Genomic DNA, 17,135 nt, shown 5'->3' with positions numbered 1-17,135 from the left:
GCAGTTGCCCCCAGCTGCTGTCAGAGCAGGAGATGTTCACCCCTACGCGTCCAAACTGCAAGTGAATTGCGCATGAGCAAAGCCGCTGCTCCCGCCCTGACTGTAACACACAGGGCGGGAGCAGCGGTAAATGCATATTTTTCTTTGTCTAAAATAAATCAATGCACTAAAATCCATCATTCCAATCATTGCAAACTTAAAAATTGGATTACCTTGCAGAACCTTAATTCCATTTGTACAACCGATATGGACCGAAGCTGTCTGGTGAGGCTTGCTATGAACACCAGCTGGCTGATAATATTTTGCAGCTTTTTGGCACATCAGCTGCTTGATCATTATAGTCAAGTGCTACAGTTGCTGAACCTACCATAGAGAATCTTCACCAAAATGAGGATGGCCCACTCTTTCTGTGAGCCAGCACAGCCTATGTGTGTGGAGGGTTGTCTGAAAAAACACAAAACAAAAAACAATTAGCCTGAATAAGGACAAGACTAGTTCCCATGATTATTTCACATTGCCACTGTTTTTTCTATTGCCTCTTTTTTGTCCATTTCAATTGTTAATGTAGTTTGTTAACAATGTTATGGTTAAATTGTTCTTCTTTTACTGTTACTTTTGGTGGATCATAGGTTTAAAACTACTTAAAAAGACACACACACACACACACACACACACACACACACAAAGTAACTCAGGCCAGAGTTCCTACTTCAGGTCACTTTTGCCGGTCCGAAGCCTGGATAAAGGAGCAGTGTTGGAATTGTGACATTAAAAAAACAATAATTGCTAAAAGAAATTTAATTTGTAGTTCTAAATATATTCTAAATGCATTTAAGGTGTTTTTTGCTCACTTGATGTCTCTTCTACAATGTTATTTCTCTCTTTTACAGCGTCGGTTACAATTACATAAGCATAATCAATTATGCAAATTATGCAATAATGTCATTAAGCGACTTCTAGCGACTTTTAGGACAATGATTTTCCTTATTGAGGAGTTGGCAACACTGCTTTACAGGGATAGAAAAGGTGATAGTGAGAAGTAAGAGAGAAAAGAGACAAGATAGATAGGAGAGCGGGAAGTGGGGCGCCAGATCTGGCTGTCCACACCTCCACGCCAGATTGGGCTGTAGACTCTACCTCCCTGTTGCATCCCATAAAGGACATTCCTCCTCAAACATATCTGTCCTGAATGATATCTCATTTCATTTTTAATTCCTATCAAAAGGTATAATCTGTAATCTATTAAGATATTTTAACTAGCCAAAAAGATTGCTTTCCCAAAGCAATCCATGGCTGTACAGGCGAGTTAACTGAAGCTCAGTCACACGGTTAAGTAGGAAAAAAAAATATGTAGCAGCTGGCAGTGACTTACAAGAGGCAGGTGTGGCTGACTCCAGCGCGGAAACACTTCCAGGTCAGATGGCGCTCGGAACCCAAACTTCCAGGGACATGCAAGTCCCACACAAAACACACATAACAGGGAGACAGAGATGGGAGGGGAGTAGAAATATAAACATAAACACCAAAACAGGCAGGTCGGCCGGTGAGGACTGCTAGACCATGACAGATGGAGTGTAATCTGATATCACACCTCCCGTGGCTCCAGTGTTTGCAATGTGGCACAGCTGTGTTGCCTGAATGGCCCTCTTCCTGTCTTGTACCTCAGCATGTCATCAAGGGAATATGCCAGCACATACACAACGTTAAACACATTGTACTCAGATCCGAGGTTGGAAATGTCCAAGAACTCAGTGTTCCTATTTTCTTGATCCCCCTTTCCAGTGCATAGTGCTCCTCCATCTTCCACACAGCCTTATGTAGCTGGTGCAAATCTGTACTGAAATGTGAATTCCCAAAAATGGTTCAGAGGAACTGACTGATCGTCAAAAGTATCCATCCTTCTTTAGGACAATACCAAGTGATGCTTTCCAGGTAAACATCACCAAAATTAAAACAATAAAAAATAAAGAACTAAAGTATTTTTAAGCATATACCTGATGTATACCTGTTTTCCAACAGAATACATAATGATGTGCTGTAAAGCTGATGAAAAGTAACTCTAATGAAAGATTTTTCTAGACTATGCACCTCTGTTCTGATCTGTATTCACATAGGTAAGTGCTATGATTCAGATTCTAAAACATTTTGGCTGGACTTGGGCAGGTTTGCTCATCAATAATGATGATTATGGACATAATGCAGCAAGATCCTTACAATCTGAGCTCAGTCGGTCTGGTGAAGGTTGCCTGGCGTACTTTGAGGTTTTGCCTCGGGACAAAAACACAGATGAAGTCAGGAGGATTGTGAATGTCATGAAAAAATCCACAGCTCGAGTTGTAATTGTCTTTGCATATGAGAGTCACATACTAAACCTTATGAATGAGGTCTGGCTTTACAACAATTTTATTATTAATAATTATAAAGATTTGAATTAACTATAGTGTGTAAAACATTTTGTGATTCACCTGAAATTTATTGAAAATGTTACAAACAATTAAATTAAAAACAATAATATTAAGAAATTCTTGCAACTACTATAGTAGTAGTAGTACCATGTTGTTTCCACAGCTGTTGTTGTGTTGTAAGTCAGGACTTATTTGTAACAGATTTGTAACTTTTTCTGCTGCCTCACTGCTGCCTCATTTTATATATTTTGTGCTGTGATAAATGAGCCTCAGTGAATTCAACTGTTAAAGAGTTTTCTCATTTAGAACCAGTGTAAGTCTATCATGTTCACTCCCATTTTGAGACTGACTGAGCCAGCAGTATTTAAGACCAGCAATCAGCCTTTGCCAAAACATCTGCTTACCCATTAGCTTCCTGGACAATCATTCAACCTTGCAATAGCCACACTCTGTCATGGTCCTGGGCCGTGTTGGCCCAGTATTCTTAGTTCTCTTGTATTTTTGTATTTAGTTCCCTGTTTAGGTTCTGTTTCCTGAGTTGCCCTGTTATGTTGTTCCCTGTGTGTTTTCCCTTCGTGGCTTTTACCCCCTGTGTGCCCCTCTGTGTATCTGTGAGCCCTCGTCTCTCCTTATGTTTTATTCCATGTTTCCCCTGCCCGTTATGTCTGTGTTTTCCCCGTGCTCTCTCTCCTCCTGTCTGAACCTCTGTACTTCCTGTTTGACTCTGCCCGTCTCCCGTCAGTGTTATGTTCACCCCGCCCTGTCTCGTTATGGTTATCTGTGTCAGCTGTGTTCCCCGTGTGTTCCCACTTTCCTCGTTAACCCTCTGTGTATTTCTGTCTGCGTCTCCCTCTGTTCGGCGTCGCGTTCTCCCTCATTGCTGTGTGGATTCCCTGTGTCTCCCTACGAGTGTTAGTTTATTGATTCCCAGTTTAGTTGAGTTCTGTATTTCCTATGTTCTGCCTGTCAGCAATAAAGCTGCTTTTGAGTTCATCCCCGTGTTTGTGAATCTTGCGATTGGGTCCTCCTCCCGCCTGCCACACAGCCGATCCATGACAGAAGAACGCGACCACGACATGGACCCAGCGATTCACAACCCCTCCGCTGACCTCCGGGAGGATCTGATTTATACAGTGGAGTATCACTGTCAGGAGTGGGTGGCGCTGCCCGAGGGTGAGTACCGGGAGACCGTAGCCGTCCGTCTACAGCGGATGGTGTCCGGACTCCCGTGGCTATTCGGCGCGCTCCGCCCCCACATCCAGGACTTCCTCGTCTCCACTGTAGGCGTCCTCCCGGAGCAGTCGCTCCTGTACGAAGAGCCGGAGGATGTTCAGCCCGGCCTGCTGACGGATTCGCGGCCCGGCTCGTCTCCTCCCCCTTCCCGGAGAAAACGGCGTCCCCGCCGTCGCCGTTCCCGAGCAGCGGAGCAGTTTTCACCCCTGGGAGAGAGTGACCGTGTGTCACACTCTCAGCCCGAGCCTTCGGATCCCGGACTCCATAACTCATGCACTACTGTGAGTGGCTCCGTTTTCCCCGCCGTTGTGTTACCTGACTCGGATAATTCCGCCGCTTTTTGTTCGGACTCCAGAGACGCTGTACAGCGAGGCACCTCAGTGTCAGATTATTCAGCCGTAGCTCTCACCAGTGATCTTTGTGTTTCTGAGCCATCAGATTCTTGTAATGCTCGCAGTTTTTCCTTTGTTTCAGCCGGTATGAATGCTTCCCCTGTTGAGTTAACTGAACCTAAGACTGTTATTTCACGCCAGACTCCCCTACATACTGCTACCAGCATTGTAGCCCCGCAGAACTGTTTTGCTCAGCCTTTGGATTCTAAGGTTTCCCAGTCTGAGCTCAGCCACACACAGTCAGTATCATCAGCTCTAGATGTAACAGTGCATGCTGAGAAACACATACCACCTGAAACCGTGTGTTCTATAGCTAATGCTCCTCCTAGTGACTGTTTCATGTTCCAGCCTATTTTGTCTTTAGACATTTCTGATGTTTCCCAGCCAACTCCTCAACCAGCCATTGCCTTCTTGGCTCCTCAAAGAGACACTGAGACCTGTGTAGCTGAGCCAGCCATCTTAACGTCTACGCCTAGCGTTCTGCCTGAGCCAGGTGACACAGAGACTATTAGCCATTCCTCTGCTACGAACAGTTTAATCTTTAAACCAGCTCTTGTGTCTGTGACTCCCAGTGTGGTTCCTTCAGTTTCTCAGGCTGTGGTTTTTTCTGTGCCACAACTCGAAAGTGCTAACTCGGATGCTACCTGCGTAACCTCACCTTCTCTCGTGCCTGCTAAGCAAGAGACTGTTTCTGTTTTTCCTCGTGGACTCCTTGAAACTGTGTATTCAATGCCTGCTAAGGTTAAGAGCCGCAAGGCTTCATTCGCTATACTCGGACTGGCAAGAGATTTAGGTTTGAGCACTGCAGAGCTGTTTGCACAGGTTAACTTTTCTGTTCCCCGGTCATGTCAGTTTGACTCTGTGCGCCATGCTTTTCGGCCAAGTTCCATGGACTCTGTGTGTGCTACGTCTCGGGCTAAGTTCTGTACAACTGTGTGTAGTGTTGTTTCACATCCCGGTTATCCAGACGCTGCTTGTGTGAGTTCTCCAGTGTCTGTTACTGCTCCCGAACTCCGCTCTCCGCCTCCAGTTCCTGTAACCAGGGCAGCGCGGGCCCAGCTCTCCCTTGCACCCGTATCAGCTCCTTGGGTGAGGGTGGCTGAGGTCCAGCTGGTCCCTGCTTCTATCCCCAGCCTGGCAGAGGCTCCGTTCATCCCGGCACCCGTACCTACCCCTCGGGTGGGGTTGATGGACACCCAGCCGTCGCCTGTGCCTGTTCCGGTTCCCCGGGTGAGGTCAGCCGTGACCCTGCCGACTCCTGCACCCGTCTCAGTTCCTCGGGTGGGAGCGACAGAGGTCCAGCTAGCTCCTGCACCCACACCGGCCCCCAGGGTAAAGGCAGCCAGAACCCAGCTCGTCCCTGCACCCGTATCTGTTTCTCGGGTGGGGATGGCTGGTGTTCGGCCAGGCCTAGCACCCGTTCCTGTTCCCAGAAGGAAAGCAACCCAGAGTCAGACACCTGCTCAACCACAAGCGCAACTACCACTACAACTGCCATTTCTGTCCATAATGCAGTCAGTAGCTCAGTTATTAGCACAGTTTCTTGTTTTGTCACCAGTCCAGTCTTTATCACAGTTCGCAGCTCCATTACCCATTCTGTTACCACCTCAGTTTCTTGCTCCAGTGCCTGTTTGGTTATCAGCTCAGTCATTAACTCTGTCACCAGCACAGTTAGTAGCTCAGCAACCTGTTCAGTTACTGCCAACCTCAGCTGGGAGCCTTTGTGAGCTTTCTCCGCCAGCTGTGGACTGCATGGTACTGACAAACGTTGGACAGACTGTTTGCCCTGCACAGCCCCAGCCGTTGCATCCCGAGCCGACTGTGTGCCCTGTGCAGCTACAGTTAGCGTCCGCTGAGCCAAAGGTCTCCGCACCAGCTGGCTCTGCATCTGTCTCCGCTGGGGGTTCAGGAGGACCCCTCCAGCACCTCCTCGTCTCCGCTGGCGGCTCTGCCCAGCCCGGCCAGCACCTCCTCGTCTCCGCTGGCGGCTCTGCCCAGCCCGGCCAGCACCTCCTCGTCTCCGCTGGTGGCTCTGCCCAGCCCGGCCAGCACCTCCTCGTCTCCGCTGGGGGCTCAGGTCAGCCCGGCCAGCACCTCCTCGTCTCCGCTGGCGGCTCAGGTCAGCCCGGCCAGCACCTCCTCGTCTCCGCTGGAGGGTCCGAGGGGCCCGTTCAGCCACCAGCTGCTTCACCGGCAGCCTCGTCCACGTTTGCAGCAGCCGTGTCTTCACCCACGCTAGCTGCGGCCTCCGTGTCTCTGTCCACATCTTCGCCTAGTCCAGCTTCAGCCTGTGCTTCGCCTGGTCCGGCCCCGTCATCGCCTGGTCCGGCCCCCGCATCTCCCACGCCCGGTCCGGCCTCTGCATCACCTTCAATGTCGGCCGGTCCGGTGTCGGCCTCTGCCTCTGCAGCATCGCCTGGTCCAGCCTCTGCCTCTGCAGCATCGCCTGGTCCAGCCTCGGAGTCTTCGTCCTCGTCTGGCCCAGCCTCATCGGAGTCTTCGTCCTCGTCTGGTCCCGCCTCGACTGGTCCCGCCTCGACTGGTCCTGTGCCCACCGGGCCTCGGCCAGTACGCCTGGCACTGAAGAGCCGCCGCTGCCTTCCGCGCGGCCGGCCTCCTGAACTGCTCAGTCGTCTCCTTCGCCGCCGCCGCTGCCTTCCGCGCGGCCGGCCTCCTGAACTGCTCAGTCGTCTCCTTCGCCGCCGCCGTTGCCTTCCGCGCGGCCGGCCTCCGGACCAGCTCTGTCACCTGTGCCACCCGCCCGGTCGGCCCCCCGACCGTGTGACCCGTGAACTTTTATGCCGGTGGGCTCTGGGTCGGCCCCCTGAACTTTATTTGAACTATGGTCTTGTGCTCCTGTGTTTTCTGTTCGTTTTTGTTTTCTGTTCCGAGCCCTCCGTCCTGGGCCCCCGCCGCCCGCCCTGGGTCGTTTTCTGTTTGGTTTTTGTTTTCCTGTGTTTGGGCTGTCTGGAGCCAGCCCTTATGGGGGGGGGGGGTGATGAATGAATGAATGAATGAATGAATGAATGAATGCTTTACTGGCCATATGCAGGTTGCCCCACAGAGGAATAGGACTCCCCCCCCCCCCCCCCCCCCGACTTACACACACACAACAACAAAGACATCACATGGGAATACAGTCAGAGATCGGCAGCGTTGGGAGAATAACACTGAAAAAATTACACAACAATGGGAAGAGTACAAGAGGAAAAAAAGAGACCTCTTCACACGCTGGGCAACCTATGGGAGGACAGCATGAGAACAGGAAACAAAAAAACTCCTCTGCACAGAGAGCACATTAATGTCCACATCACAACATCAGAGCACATGACAAGCCACAGGGGATGGATAGGGGTGTGGGGGGTAATCCGAAGGAACACAGCAGTCGTCCTGCACCATGCTATCATTTCAGCGCGGCACACAGACCTGCTGTCTTCCCCCGCAGGAACAAGCATCGAAGGCGTTTGGAAGGGAGGGGGATGAGTGCGTGCTTATCAGTGTAAGTGTGTGTGTGCGTGTCCAGAGTTCAGCGGAGACAGTGTCCTTCGGCCTATCAGGCTAAGTAAACAGTCCTCCAGCCGATCCAGGTGTCCTTCATGGGATGGGAAGAATAGTCATCACACAGTCGTTATCAGGGAGTTGTTTTGGTGGGCTCCAGCCTTGGGCCTGAGCAGCTGGCGCCATGGTGTCCAAATGTAGAATATTGTTGATTTCTCCTTTATGCGAGCAGCGAATTTAGCACTCTGACACTGGGGCCTCGATTTCCCGTTGGAGCGCTGCGAGCCTCCCCATGATGGTATCAAGCTTCTGTTCCGTGGTGTTGTCATTCTTCTGATTCTGAGACCCCACAGCTGCAGTGAGCCGTTCTGCGATGTTATCCAACTTCCGCTCAAGGGTGTTATTGTGAGCAGGCCCCTCTCTGATGTATCCCATCATACGCTCAATGGTGTTAGTTTGAGTCTTCACGGCAGCTGTAAGCGTCTCCAAGGTGTTGACCATGCTGCGTTCGGTGTGGGAGGCCGCGCCTCGTCCCATCGCTTCAATTCCAGCGGTCAGCTTAGGGGGGGTTTGAACAGCTGGTTCCGCTCTCTTATTTCTCCGATAAGTCAGGGCCAAGCCAGCTCCGATCAGCAAGAACCCTGTTATCATGGTTCCGAATAGGTAGATATCCTCAGCGTCCTCGATAGACAGTCCCGCCAGGCACAAGATCCTCCAGGTCTGCCACCCATCCATCGTGTATCCGGCAGGGAAAGTCCCTCCAGGGCACTCGGGCTCTCCCGAGTCCAGACTTCTCGTTGAGAAGAGGGTGTCAATAGCGTTCAGAGACCAGTTGATCAAATCCATAATTCTCTGTTAGGTTTTAGAGAACGACAGTGAGAGACTGTTCAAGGGAAAAGTAGTGCACGCGAGACAAGACAGGACACAAGAGGCTAAGCAGGGAAGATAAGGGGAAGGAGGAGAGGAGAAAAGTGCGACCGCCTTCACCGAGAGCCAAGTAAGAATGTCATGTGATGTCATGGTCCTGGGCCGTGTTGGCCCAGTATTCTTAGTTCTCTTGTATTTTTGTATTTAGTTCCCTGTTTAGGTTCTGTTTCCTGAGTTGCCCTGTTATGTTGTTCCCTGTGTGTTTTCCCTTCGTGGCTTTTACCCCCTGTGTGCCCCTCTGTGTATCTGTGAGCCCTCGTCTCTCCTTATGTTTTATTCCATGTTTCCCCTGCCCGTTATGTCTGTGTTTTCCCCGTGCTCTCTCTCCTCCTGTCTGAACCTCTGTACTTCCTGTTTGACTCTGCCCGTCTCCCGTCAGTGTTATGTTCACCCCGCCCTGTCTCGTTATGGTTATCTGTGTCAGCTGTGTTCCCCGTGTGTTCCCACTTTCCTCGTTAACCCTCTGTGTATTTCTGTCTGCGTCTCCCTCTGTTCGGCGTCGCGTTCTCCCTCATTGCTGTGTGGATTCCCTGTGTCTCCCTACGAGTGTTAGTTTATTGATTCCCAGTTTAGTTGAGTTCTGTATTTCCTATGTTCTGCCTGTCAGCAATAAAGCTGCTTTTGAGTTCATCCCCGTGTTTGTGAATCTTGCGATTGGGTCCTCCTCCCGCCTGCCACACAGCCGATCCATGACACACTCACCTGGACACTGATCTCCCTTGCTCTCCACCAGCTGGTAGCCATTCAAGGATTCAAGGAGCTTTATTTGTCATTCGCATCACATGTTAACATGAGGTGGAATGAAATTATGTATACATGGTCCTGGAGTGAAAGGAAACAAAAATAATGAAGAAACAGAATTTTTTTTTCAAAGTAATAAATAAATAGTTGGGGGGGGGGGGGTTGTTATTTGTTTTTTTTTTAACAAACAGAAATGACAAGTAATAAGACAATACAATAAATAATACCATAAGTAGAGTGCAACAACCTGAGTACCAGTATGGAGTATGGGTATAGAGTGTGGGTATAAATATGGGTGTAAATAAATACTTTAGCTGCAAAGGGCATGATGACATGCATTGATAAAGTTACAGTGTCAATAAGTGTCAAGTAGTGGTTAAGGTGCTACAATAACAGTTCTTGTCCATTATGCACTGAGAAGTCTCACAGCTTCTGGAATGAAGCTGTTTCTCAGTCTGGTGGTTTTGCATTTAATGCTCCTCAGCCTCCTGCCTGAGGGGAGCGGGACAAAGAGTGTGTGTGCTGGGTGAGTGGAGTCCTTCATGATACAGGTGGCCCTCTTCCTGCATCTGGAGGCTTATATGTCTGTGACGGTTGGGCGGCTGCCTCCGACAACTCTTTGTGCAGCCTTCAACACCCTCTGTAGAGCTTTCCCCTCTGCCACAGTGCATTTTCCGTGCCACACGTTGATGCCAGAGCACAGAACATTTTCTACCGCACATCTGTAAAAGGAGATGAGGACTGAGCTCTCCATTCCCACACGCTTCAACCTCCGCAGGAAGTAGAGCCTCTGGTGAGCCTTCCTGATCAGGCTGGAAGTGTTGTTTTTCCAGGTGAGGTTGCTATCCAGGTACGTACCCAGGTACTTGTAGCTGGGTACTACTTCGACTGCAGATCCTCTAACGTGCAGGGGTGTGTGTGTGTGTGTTCCCCTCCTGAAGTCCACAATCATCTCCTTCGTCTTCTTCTAATTTAAGCAGAGATTGCTTTGCCTGCACCAGTCCTCCAAGTGTTCCACCTCCTTCCTTTAGCCGGTCTCATCATTGTTTGTGATGCAACCAACCACAGCTGTGTTGTCTGCAAACTTTACAATATGACAGCTTGGATGGTTGGGTGAGCAGTCATATGTAAGCAGTGTGAACAGGAGGTGCTTTAGCACACAGCCCTGCAGGGAGCTAATGCTGAGGACTCTGGAAGGTGAGGAGACATTGTGGATCCTCACAGACTGTGGTCTGTTGGTCAGGAAGTCCAGGACCCAGTTAAAAAGAGAGGAGCTCAGTCCCAGGGCCAGTCCTCACAGTCTGGCTTGCCTGTCTCCCTGCCTCAGATCACTATTTTTCTGGACTCACCCGGGCCTCCTCTTCCCCCCTCCTGTTTGACTACACCTGCAAAACAATGCCTCTCCTCCATCAACTCTTGCACCACTGTTCCATTCGTCGAGCTTCGCCACCCACGGCCCATGACCCTGGACATGCTAGTTTAAGTTGGATAAACTCCACATTCTGGCTTCAGCCTTGACTGGGGTTTTGCAGGGGAGGGGTGGAGCAGTGGAAACAGGCTGTGGTGGCAGGAAGGCTAACCTACACAGCTGATAACCATCATCTAATCATACCTCCCCTATTTGAGTAGGATGCCAGCACCTGATGAGAGAGCTGTGCTAGCTGAGCCAGAGTGGAGGCAACTAGAGAGATGCCCAAGCAGAAATCATGAAAAACTCTGACAATAAACACTTACTTGTCTTGGAACACTGTGTGCATAGGTTCCTTTTGTGTGAAAAGAACAAATTAAAAAAAAAAATTCTGACAATATGGAAATTTTATAGTCCAAGACAGCTAGATTTGACTTAATATTTTATTTTAACAAGGTATTTTCATCATAAACCTTGCTGTACATGAATCATATTTTTGATGTGTATTTCATACATTTGTTGAACCATAAAAATATTCAGTAATCTTTTACATCTGTTAAAAAGAAATGAAATTAACAAAACACACACACAAAACAAAGTTCTTGTTATCTACTAATTCACTTTTACTGTTTTCTAAGTCTGCCCTGCCCCCTTTTCCCAGATGGGTGGGCTGCAAGATTATCTAACACTGTATTCCAATAAAAAGGAATGACAAAACAATAAAACCTGATTACTAGGCTCAGAAAATCAGAAAGCTGCCATGTGGTTATTATTTCAAACCAATTTGCTCTTGCTTGTTTTACTATATTTCTACTTTTCTTATGCTTTATTATCTTCTGTATTTCCCAGCTCTTGTCAGTTACAAGGAGAATTTCATCTAAATGGGGTGCACAAGACTGGAGATGTAATTCTGGGTGGACTGTTTCCAGTCCATTTTTTTAAAAGTGTTCCTGACCTGTCTTTTATCTCAGAACCACAACAGCCTACATGTCATGGGTAAGTATGGCCAGGGGGGAATGAAGAAAAGAAAAAATTGTGGGAAATGAGTTCCATTGTATTTTATAACTAAAGTATTAATATCATCATGCAAGTTTCTTGACCGTCTGCTGTTATTTTTTCATTAAAATGTCCTTTTAATTGTTTTCATTCAGTGTCTGTATTTTTTTTGTTAATTAATTTTGCACTCCGTTTTCCAAGTATCTTGTTTTTATTTTACAATAATTAACTTTTTCTTTTTTTAGATTCTATGTACAAGGATTTAGGCTGGCACAAATCATGGCTTTTGCTATTGATGAAATCAACAAAAACTCTGAACTTTTACCTAATGTGACTTTAGGATACAGTCTTTATGACAACTGTGCTGAACTTGGAATTGGATTCCGAGGAGCATTGTCATTAGTCAATGGTCAAGAGGAACAAATTATATTGGATCATGCATGTGCTGGAAATCCTCTAGTCATAGGGATTGTGGGTGATTCTTCCTCTACACGTTCTATTGCTATCTCCAGCGTCTTAGGTTTGTACAGAGTACCTATGGTAAGTTCTCAGTTTAACCATAGCATGTTATTGTTGGTTGAATTAACTGTATATTTAATACAATATAAAGCTTGCATTTTTGACAGGTGAGTTATTTTGCCACATGTTCCTGTCTGACTGATCGTCAAAAGTATCCATCCTTCTTTAGGACAATACCAAGTGATGCTTTCCAGGTAAACATCACCAAAATTAAAGCAATAAAAAATAAAGAACTAAAGTATATTTAAGGATATACCTGATGAATACCTGTTTTCCAACAGAATACATAATGATGTGCTGTAAAGCTGATGAAAAGTAACTCTAATGAAAGATTTTTCTAGACTATGCACCTCTGTTCTAATCTGTATTCACATAGGTACGTGCTATGATCCAGATTCTAAAACATTTTGGCTGGACTTGGGCAGGTTTGCTCATCAGTAATGATGATTATGGACATAATGCAGCAAGATCCTTACAATCTGAGCTCAGTCGGTCTGGTGAAGGTTGCCTGGCGTACTTTGAGGTTTTGCCTCGGGACAAAAACACAGATGAAGTCAGGAGGATTGTGAATGTCATGAAAAAATCCACAGCTCGAGTTGTAATTGTCTTTGCATATGAGAGTCACATACTAAACCTTATGAATGAGGTCTGGCTTTACAACAATTTTATTATTAATAATTATAAAGATTTGAATTAACTATAGTGTGTAAAACATTTTGTATGTTTGTGTGAATGAGTAAAGAAATTAAATCATGTGGAATTATTTTGCAAGAGAAGCAATTCAATGGCATGATAATGTCCCTAAAGTATTTGCCAGTTTCAATATTTGGTATATTACAATGCACAGATAGTGACGCAAAATGTAACAGGCCTACAGTGGATGGCCAGTGAGGCCTGGACAGCAGCTGCTGTGCTCCAAACACCTCAGCTTATGCCATACCTGGGTGGTACACTGGGTATTGCCATTCGCCATGGGGAAATACCAGGGCTCAGGGAATTCCTGTTAAAAATACGTCCCACTCTACATTACAACAATAGCTATGGAAATAGCATGGTGAGGTTTTTACATTTAGTATGGTATGTGCAAGAACTAGATATTATCATAATTTATATTTATAAAATCTAAATATTTCAGGTGAATCAGTTTTGGGAATTCACATTTCAGTGCAGATTTGCACCAGCTCCACCAGGCTGGCTGGAAGGTGGAGGTGCATTATGCACTGGACAGGAAAAGCTGCAAAATGTGGACAATGAGTTCTTGGACATTACCAACCTGCGGCCTGAGTATAACGTGTACAAAGCTGTTTATGCCCTGGCATATTCCCTTGATGACATGCTACGGTGCAAGCCAGGAAGAGGGCCTTTCAGTGGGAACAGCTGTGGTGCTTTGCAGTCACTGGAGCCATGGCAGGTGTGATATCAGTTTACAGTCCACCTATGAATAAATTGTTTGCTTGTAATTACTTTCAGGGTGACATTCATCCTGTGGGATTAAACAAAATGCCATATGTTTTACTGGTTAAACAGCTGGAAGGAGCTAAAAGGATTTTCTGTACTCCTGATAGTGTAGTGCTTCGTATATTTAGATCGGAGAGATCATTGACCTTTTGTGATATAACTTGTTCTTCCTGTAATTTCTATATTTAAATAAAATAGGCATAATGACCTCTGAATAGTATGCCACTATTTCAATGTGAAAAATAATTTATTTCTGATGAATCACTTTTTTAACAGCTTGTTTATTATGTACACATACATACAGGTTATTAGTGAAATACCTTGATTTCTATATTTAAATATAATGAGTCCAATAGTTTATTTTATTTTTTTAACAGCTTGTTTATTACTTGGAAAGGGTGAACTTTACCACACCATTTGGTGATGAAGTGTCATTTGATGAGAATGGTGATGTGGTACCAATTTACGATGTGATGAACTGGTTGTGGCTCCCTGATGGAAGCACTGAAGTTCAGAATGTGGGTGAGGTTAAAAGGTCAACTTTCAAAGGTGAAGAACTCATACTTGATGAAGACAAAATCTTCTGGAACTTTGATTTGAAAAAGGTTATACGTTTCTTAGACTTTTACATTGTCACATGTATAGCATATGTAATTTTGGCAAGTAATGTTTAACTTTGTCCAATAGCCACCTCGATCAGTATGCAGTGAGAGCTGTCCTCCTGGTACCCACATGGTGAGAAGGAAGGCGGAACCCAAATGCTGTTTTGACTGCATCCCTTGTTCTGAGGGAAAAATTACTAATAAAAGCAGTAGGTGTTTATCTTTCAACATGGCATATTTATTTTTTTCTTTGAAATATAATATGCATTTCACCATCTTCTTCTTTTTAAGACTCATTTGAGTGCACCAGTTGTCCAGAGGATTTTTGGTCAAACCCCCAGCGTGACTACTGCGTTCCCAAGAAGACAGAGTTCCTCTCCTACCATGAGCCTCTGGGTATTTGTTTGGCAGCAACTTCACTGCTGGGCACACTCATTTGTGCTGTTGTTCTAGGGATCTTTTTCTACCATCGCAGAACACCTATAATACGTGCCAGCAATTCAGAACTTAGTTTCCAGCTATTGTTGTCACTCAAGTTGTGTTTCCTGTGTTCACTTCTGTTCATTGGACGACCCAGGATGTGGACATGCCAACTCAGACATGCAGCATTTGGGATCAGCTTTGTGCTTTGTGTCTCATGCATCCTGGTAAAAACCATGGTTGTTCTGGCTGTGTTCAAAGCCTCCAAGCCAGGAGGGGGAACCAGTCTGAAGTGGTTTGGTGTTATGCAGCAGAGAGGAACAGTTCTGTTTCTTACATCTATTCAGGCAGCCATTTGCACTACCTGGCTTGTTTCTTCCTCTCCAACTCCACATAAAAACACCCAATACCAAAATGATAAGATTGTTTATGAGTGTGCATTTGGGTCCACTGTGGGTTTTGCAGTATTACTGGGTTATATTGGCGTTCTGGCTTTCCTCAGTTTTCTAATTGCATTCCTGGCAAGGAATCTCCCTGATAGTTTTAATGAGGCCAAGCTCATCACATTCAGCATGCTGATCTTCTGTGCTGTGTGGGTGGCCTTTGTTCCTGTTTATATCAGCTCACCAGGAAATTATGCAGATGCAGTGGAGGTATTTGCCATCCTGGCCTCAAGTTTTGGACTGTTGATCACACTGTTTGGACCCAAATGTTACATAATAATAATGAGACCCGAATTGAACACAAAAAAGGCTATAATGGGTCGTGGCAGTGAATCTTAAGTATTTTTCCACATAGACTAGAAAAGCAGTTCTTAATCACACTTTTTGGACCCAAATGTTGCATAATCCTAATGAGACCAGAACTCAACACCAAAAAAGCAATAATTTCCCGTGGGACTGAATCACAATATTTTTCCATATGTAGCAGAAAAGTTAATGCAGAAAAACAAATTATTACATATTATACATTTAACCAAATATATTGAACCTTTAAAAAAATTCTTTCCATTCACACCATGAAAGTGAGAACATGGTAAAACAGTTAGGAGAACATATTAAAAACAGTTAGGTACTCTATTGAAACTCTATTACATTTTTTTTTCATGATTGTGTTAAAATGTGAATCATTTATACTTTTCCAATGCACGTGTGTGGCTCACCATGATTAAATTTAGCCTTATACATAATACAGAATTACTTTCTCTAAATAAACAAACCATTACATATGGATTCTTATTCTTCTTATTTGAAGTTTCCACAGTTGCCAGAAAGGGACAGATTTCTGGACGATCTTAATGAGTGGTTGTTGCGATCCGTCTCTGAAATTGCTGCACAGAGAATGAAACATCTATGATATGTGCTGAGGTTTGTGTCCTTGTCAGGATTAAGTCATCCTCAGCTTCCAGGTAAGGAAAGGTGGAACAGAAGATATTCAAATACGTCCCTCTGTCAGTTCTCTCATTCATATAAGGAATGAGGAAGGAATAACAGGGTTACATGCAGTGATGCTAGTGTTAGCCATGTTAGCCACCTTCAACAGGTAGTCAGACTGAGTCCACAGGTGCACACTCAGAGGTTCAGTTTTGTTTCATTGCAGGGTCTCTTCATTCTTCACATATACGCGTTGGTTAGAGTAAATCCTGAAGCTGAATGGCCTTTGTACAAGCACACACAATTCTTAGCAGGGCAAAGGTATAAGCACAAACAGCAGTGTAGATCCAGGCATCCAGCCTGTGTCTGTCCAACCAATCAGAGAGCTCCTTACATTGAGCCGCATGGCTAAATTGCATTGCTTCAGGATTTCAAAAATGATCCAACAGTTAAATTGTGTTATTAATCTTTTTATTTATATATACATTGTGAGGTTTCACATAGTTCCTGCTTGTTCCTCCAATTTCCCATAAATTTTGTGTGGTTTATTCCCTACATTAAGGAGTCATATGATGATGATGATGATAGTTTGACTTAATAATCAAAATAAATGGTATAGATGTCACGGTACTGGTACATGGTACATGGTACATTACCCTCTGTGTATATATTGTGTGTGTTTTCCTTTGTTCCTCATCAGGTTGTCTGCGTTTCCCCTTTCTTTCTTTGGCACTCCTTTGAGTGGCGCTGTCACTTGGTGTTCACTCTCTCTGCGGTAGAGTATCACTTCCTGTTCCAACACACAGTGGTATGTTTGAGTAGCTTATCTGCATAGCAATTTAATTTTAAAAAATTAGATAACTTATTTTTTCATAGTATAATCTTCACGTGCTTCATCCGAAGCACATTCTCTGTGTACTCACTCCTTAATTTATTGCCAAAGTATTTACTCACTGTGTCTTTACTGTTTGGCTAGCTTTATGGGCTCAATTGTGGTCATAAATATTTTGTACTTGTAAATCAGTTTTGTACTTGTAAATCAGGATTTGTATGTGTAAAATTAATTTGTGTGTGCGTAAAAAAGATTTGTGTGTGGATTTAGCCAAAAAAAACCCTGCAAGTTACAAGTACGAATTTTGACCCTATTTTTCTTCCTTTCATCT

The 17,135-nt window shown here is 45.4% G+C and overlaps 1 protein-coding gene across 1 annotated transcript; it reads left to right on the top strand.

The window, feature by feature from the left end:
* Positions 1-3,457: 3,457 nt before the first annotated feature.
* On the top strand, positions 3,458-15,381 carry LOC308401080 (vomeronasal type-2 receptor 1-like; the record flags this gene model as incomplete). The annotated part of the gene is made up of 14 exons (XM_080889139.1): positions 3,458-3,919; positions 4,379-4,523; positions 5,061-5,362; positions 9,975-10,046; positions 10,440-10,495; positions 11,454-11,600; positions 11,846-12,140; positions 12,227-12,313; positions 12,496-12,765; positions 12,967-13,173; positions 13,255-13,530; positions 13,955-14,182; positions 14,265-14,388; positions 14,471-15,381. 14 exons carry the CDS (start codon positions 3,458-3,460, stop codon positions 15,379-15,381), a joined length of 3,582 nt encoding a protein of 1,193 aa, XP_080745265.1.
* Between the last annotated feature and the right edge of the window lie 1,754 nt (positions 15,382-17,135).

Source organism: Rhamphochromis sp. 'chilingali', assembly GCF_963969265.1.
Source record: "Rhamphochromis sp. 'chilingali' genome assembly, chromosome: 8".
Taxonomy (NCBI): Eukaryota; Metazoa; Chordata; class Actinopteri; order Cichliformes; family Cichlidae; genus Rhamphochromis; species Rhamphochromis sp. 'chilingali'.
This window is presented reverse-complemented; position numbering and strand designations above follow the sequence as displayed.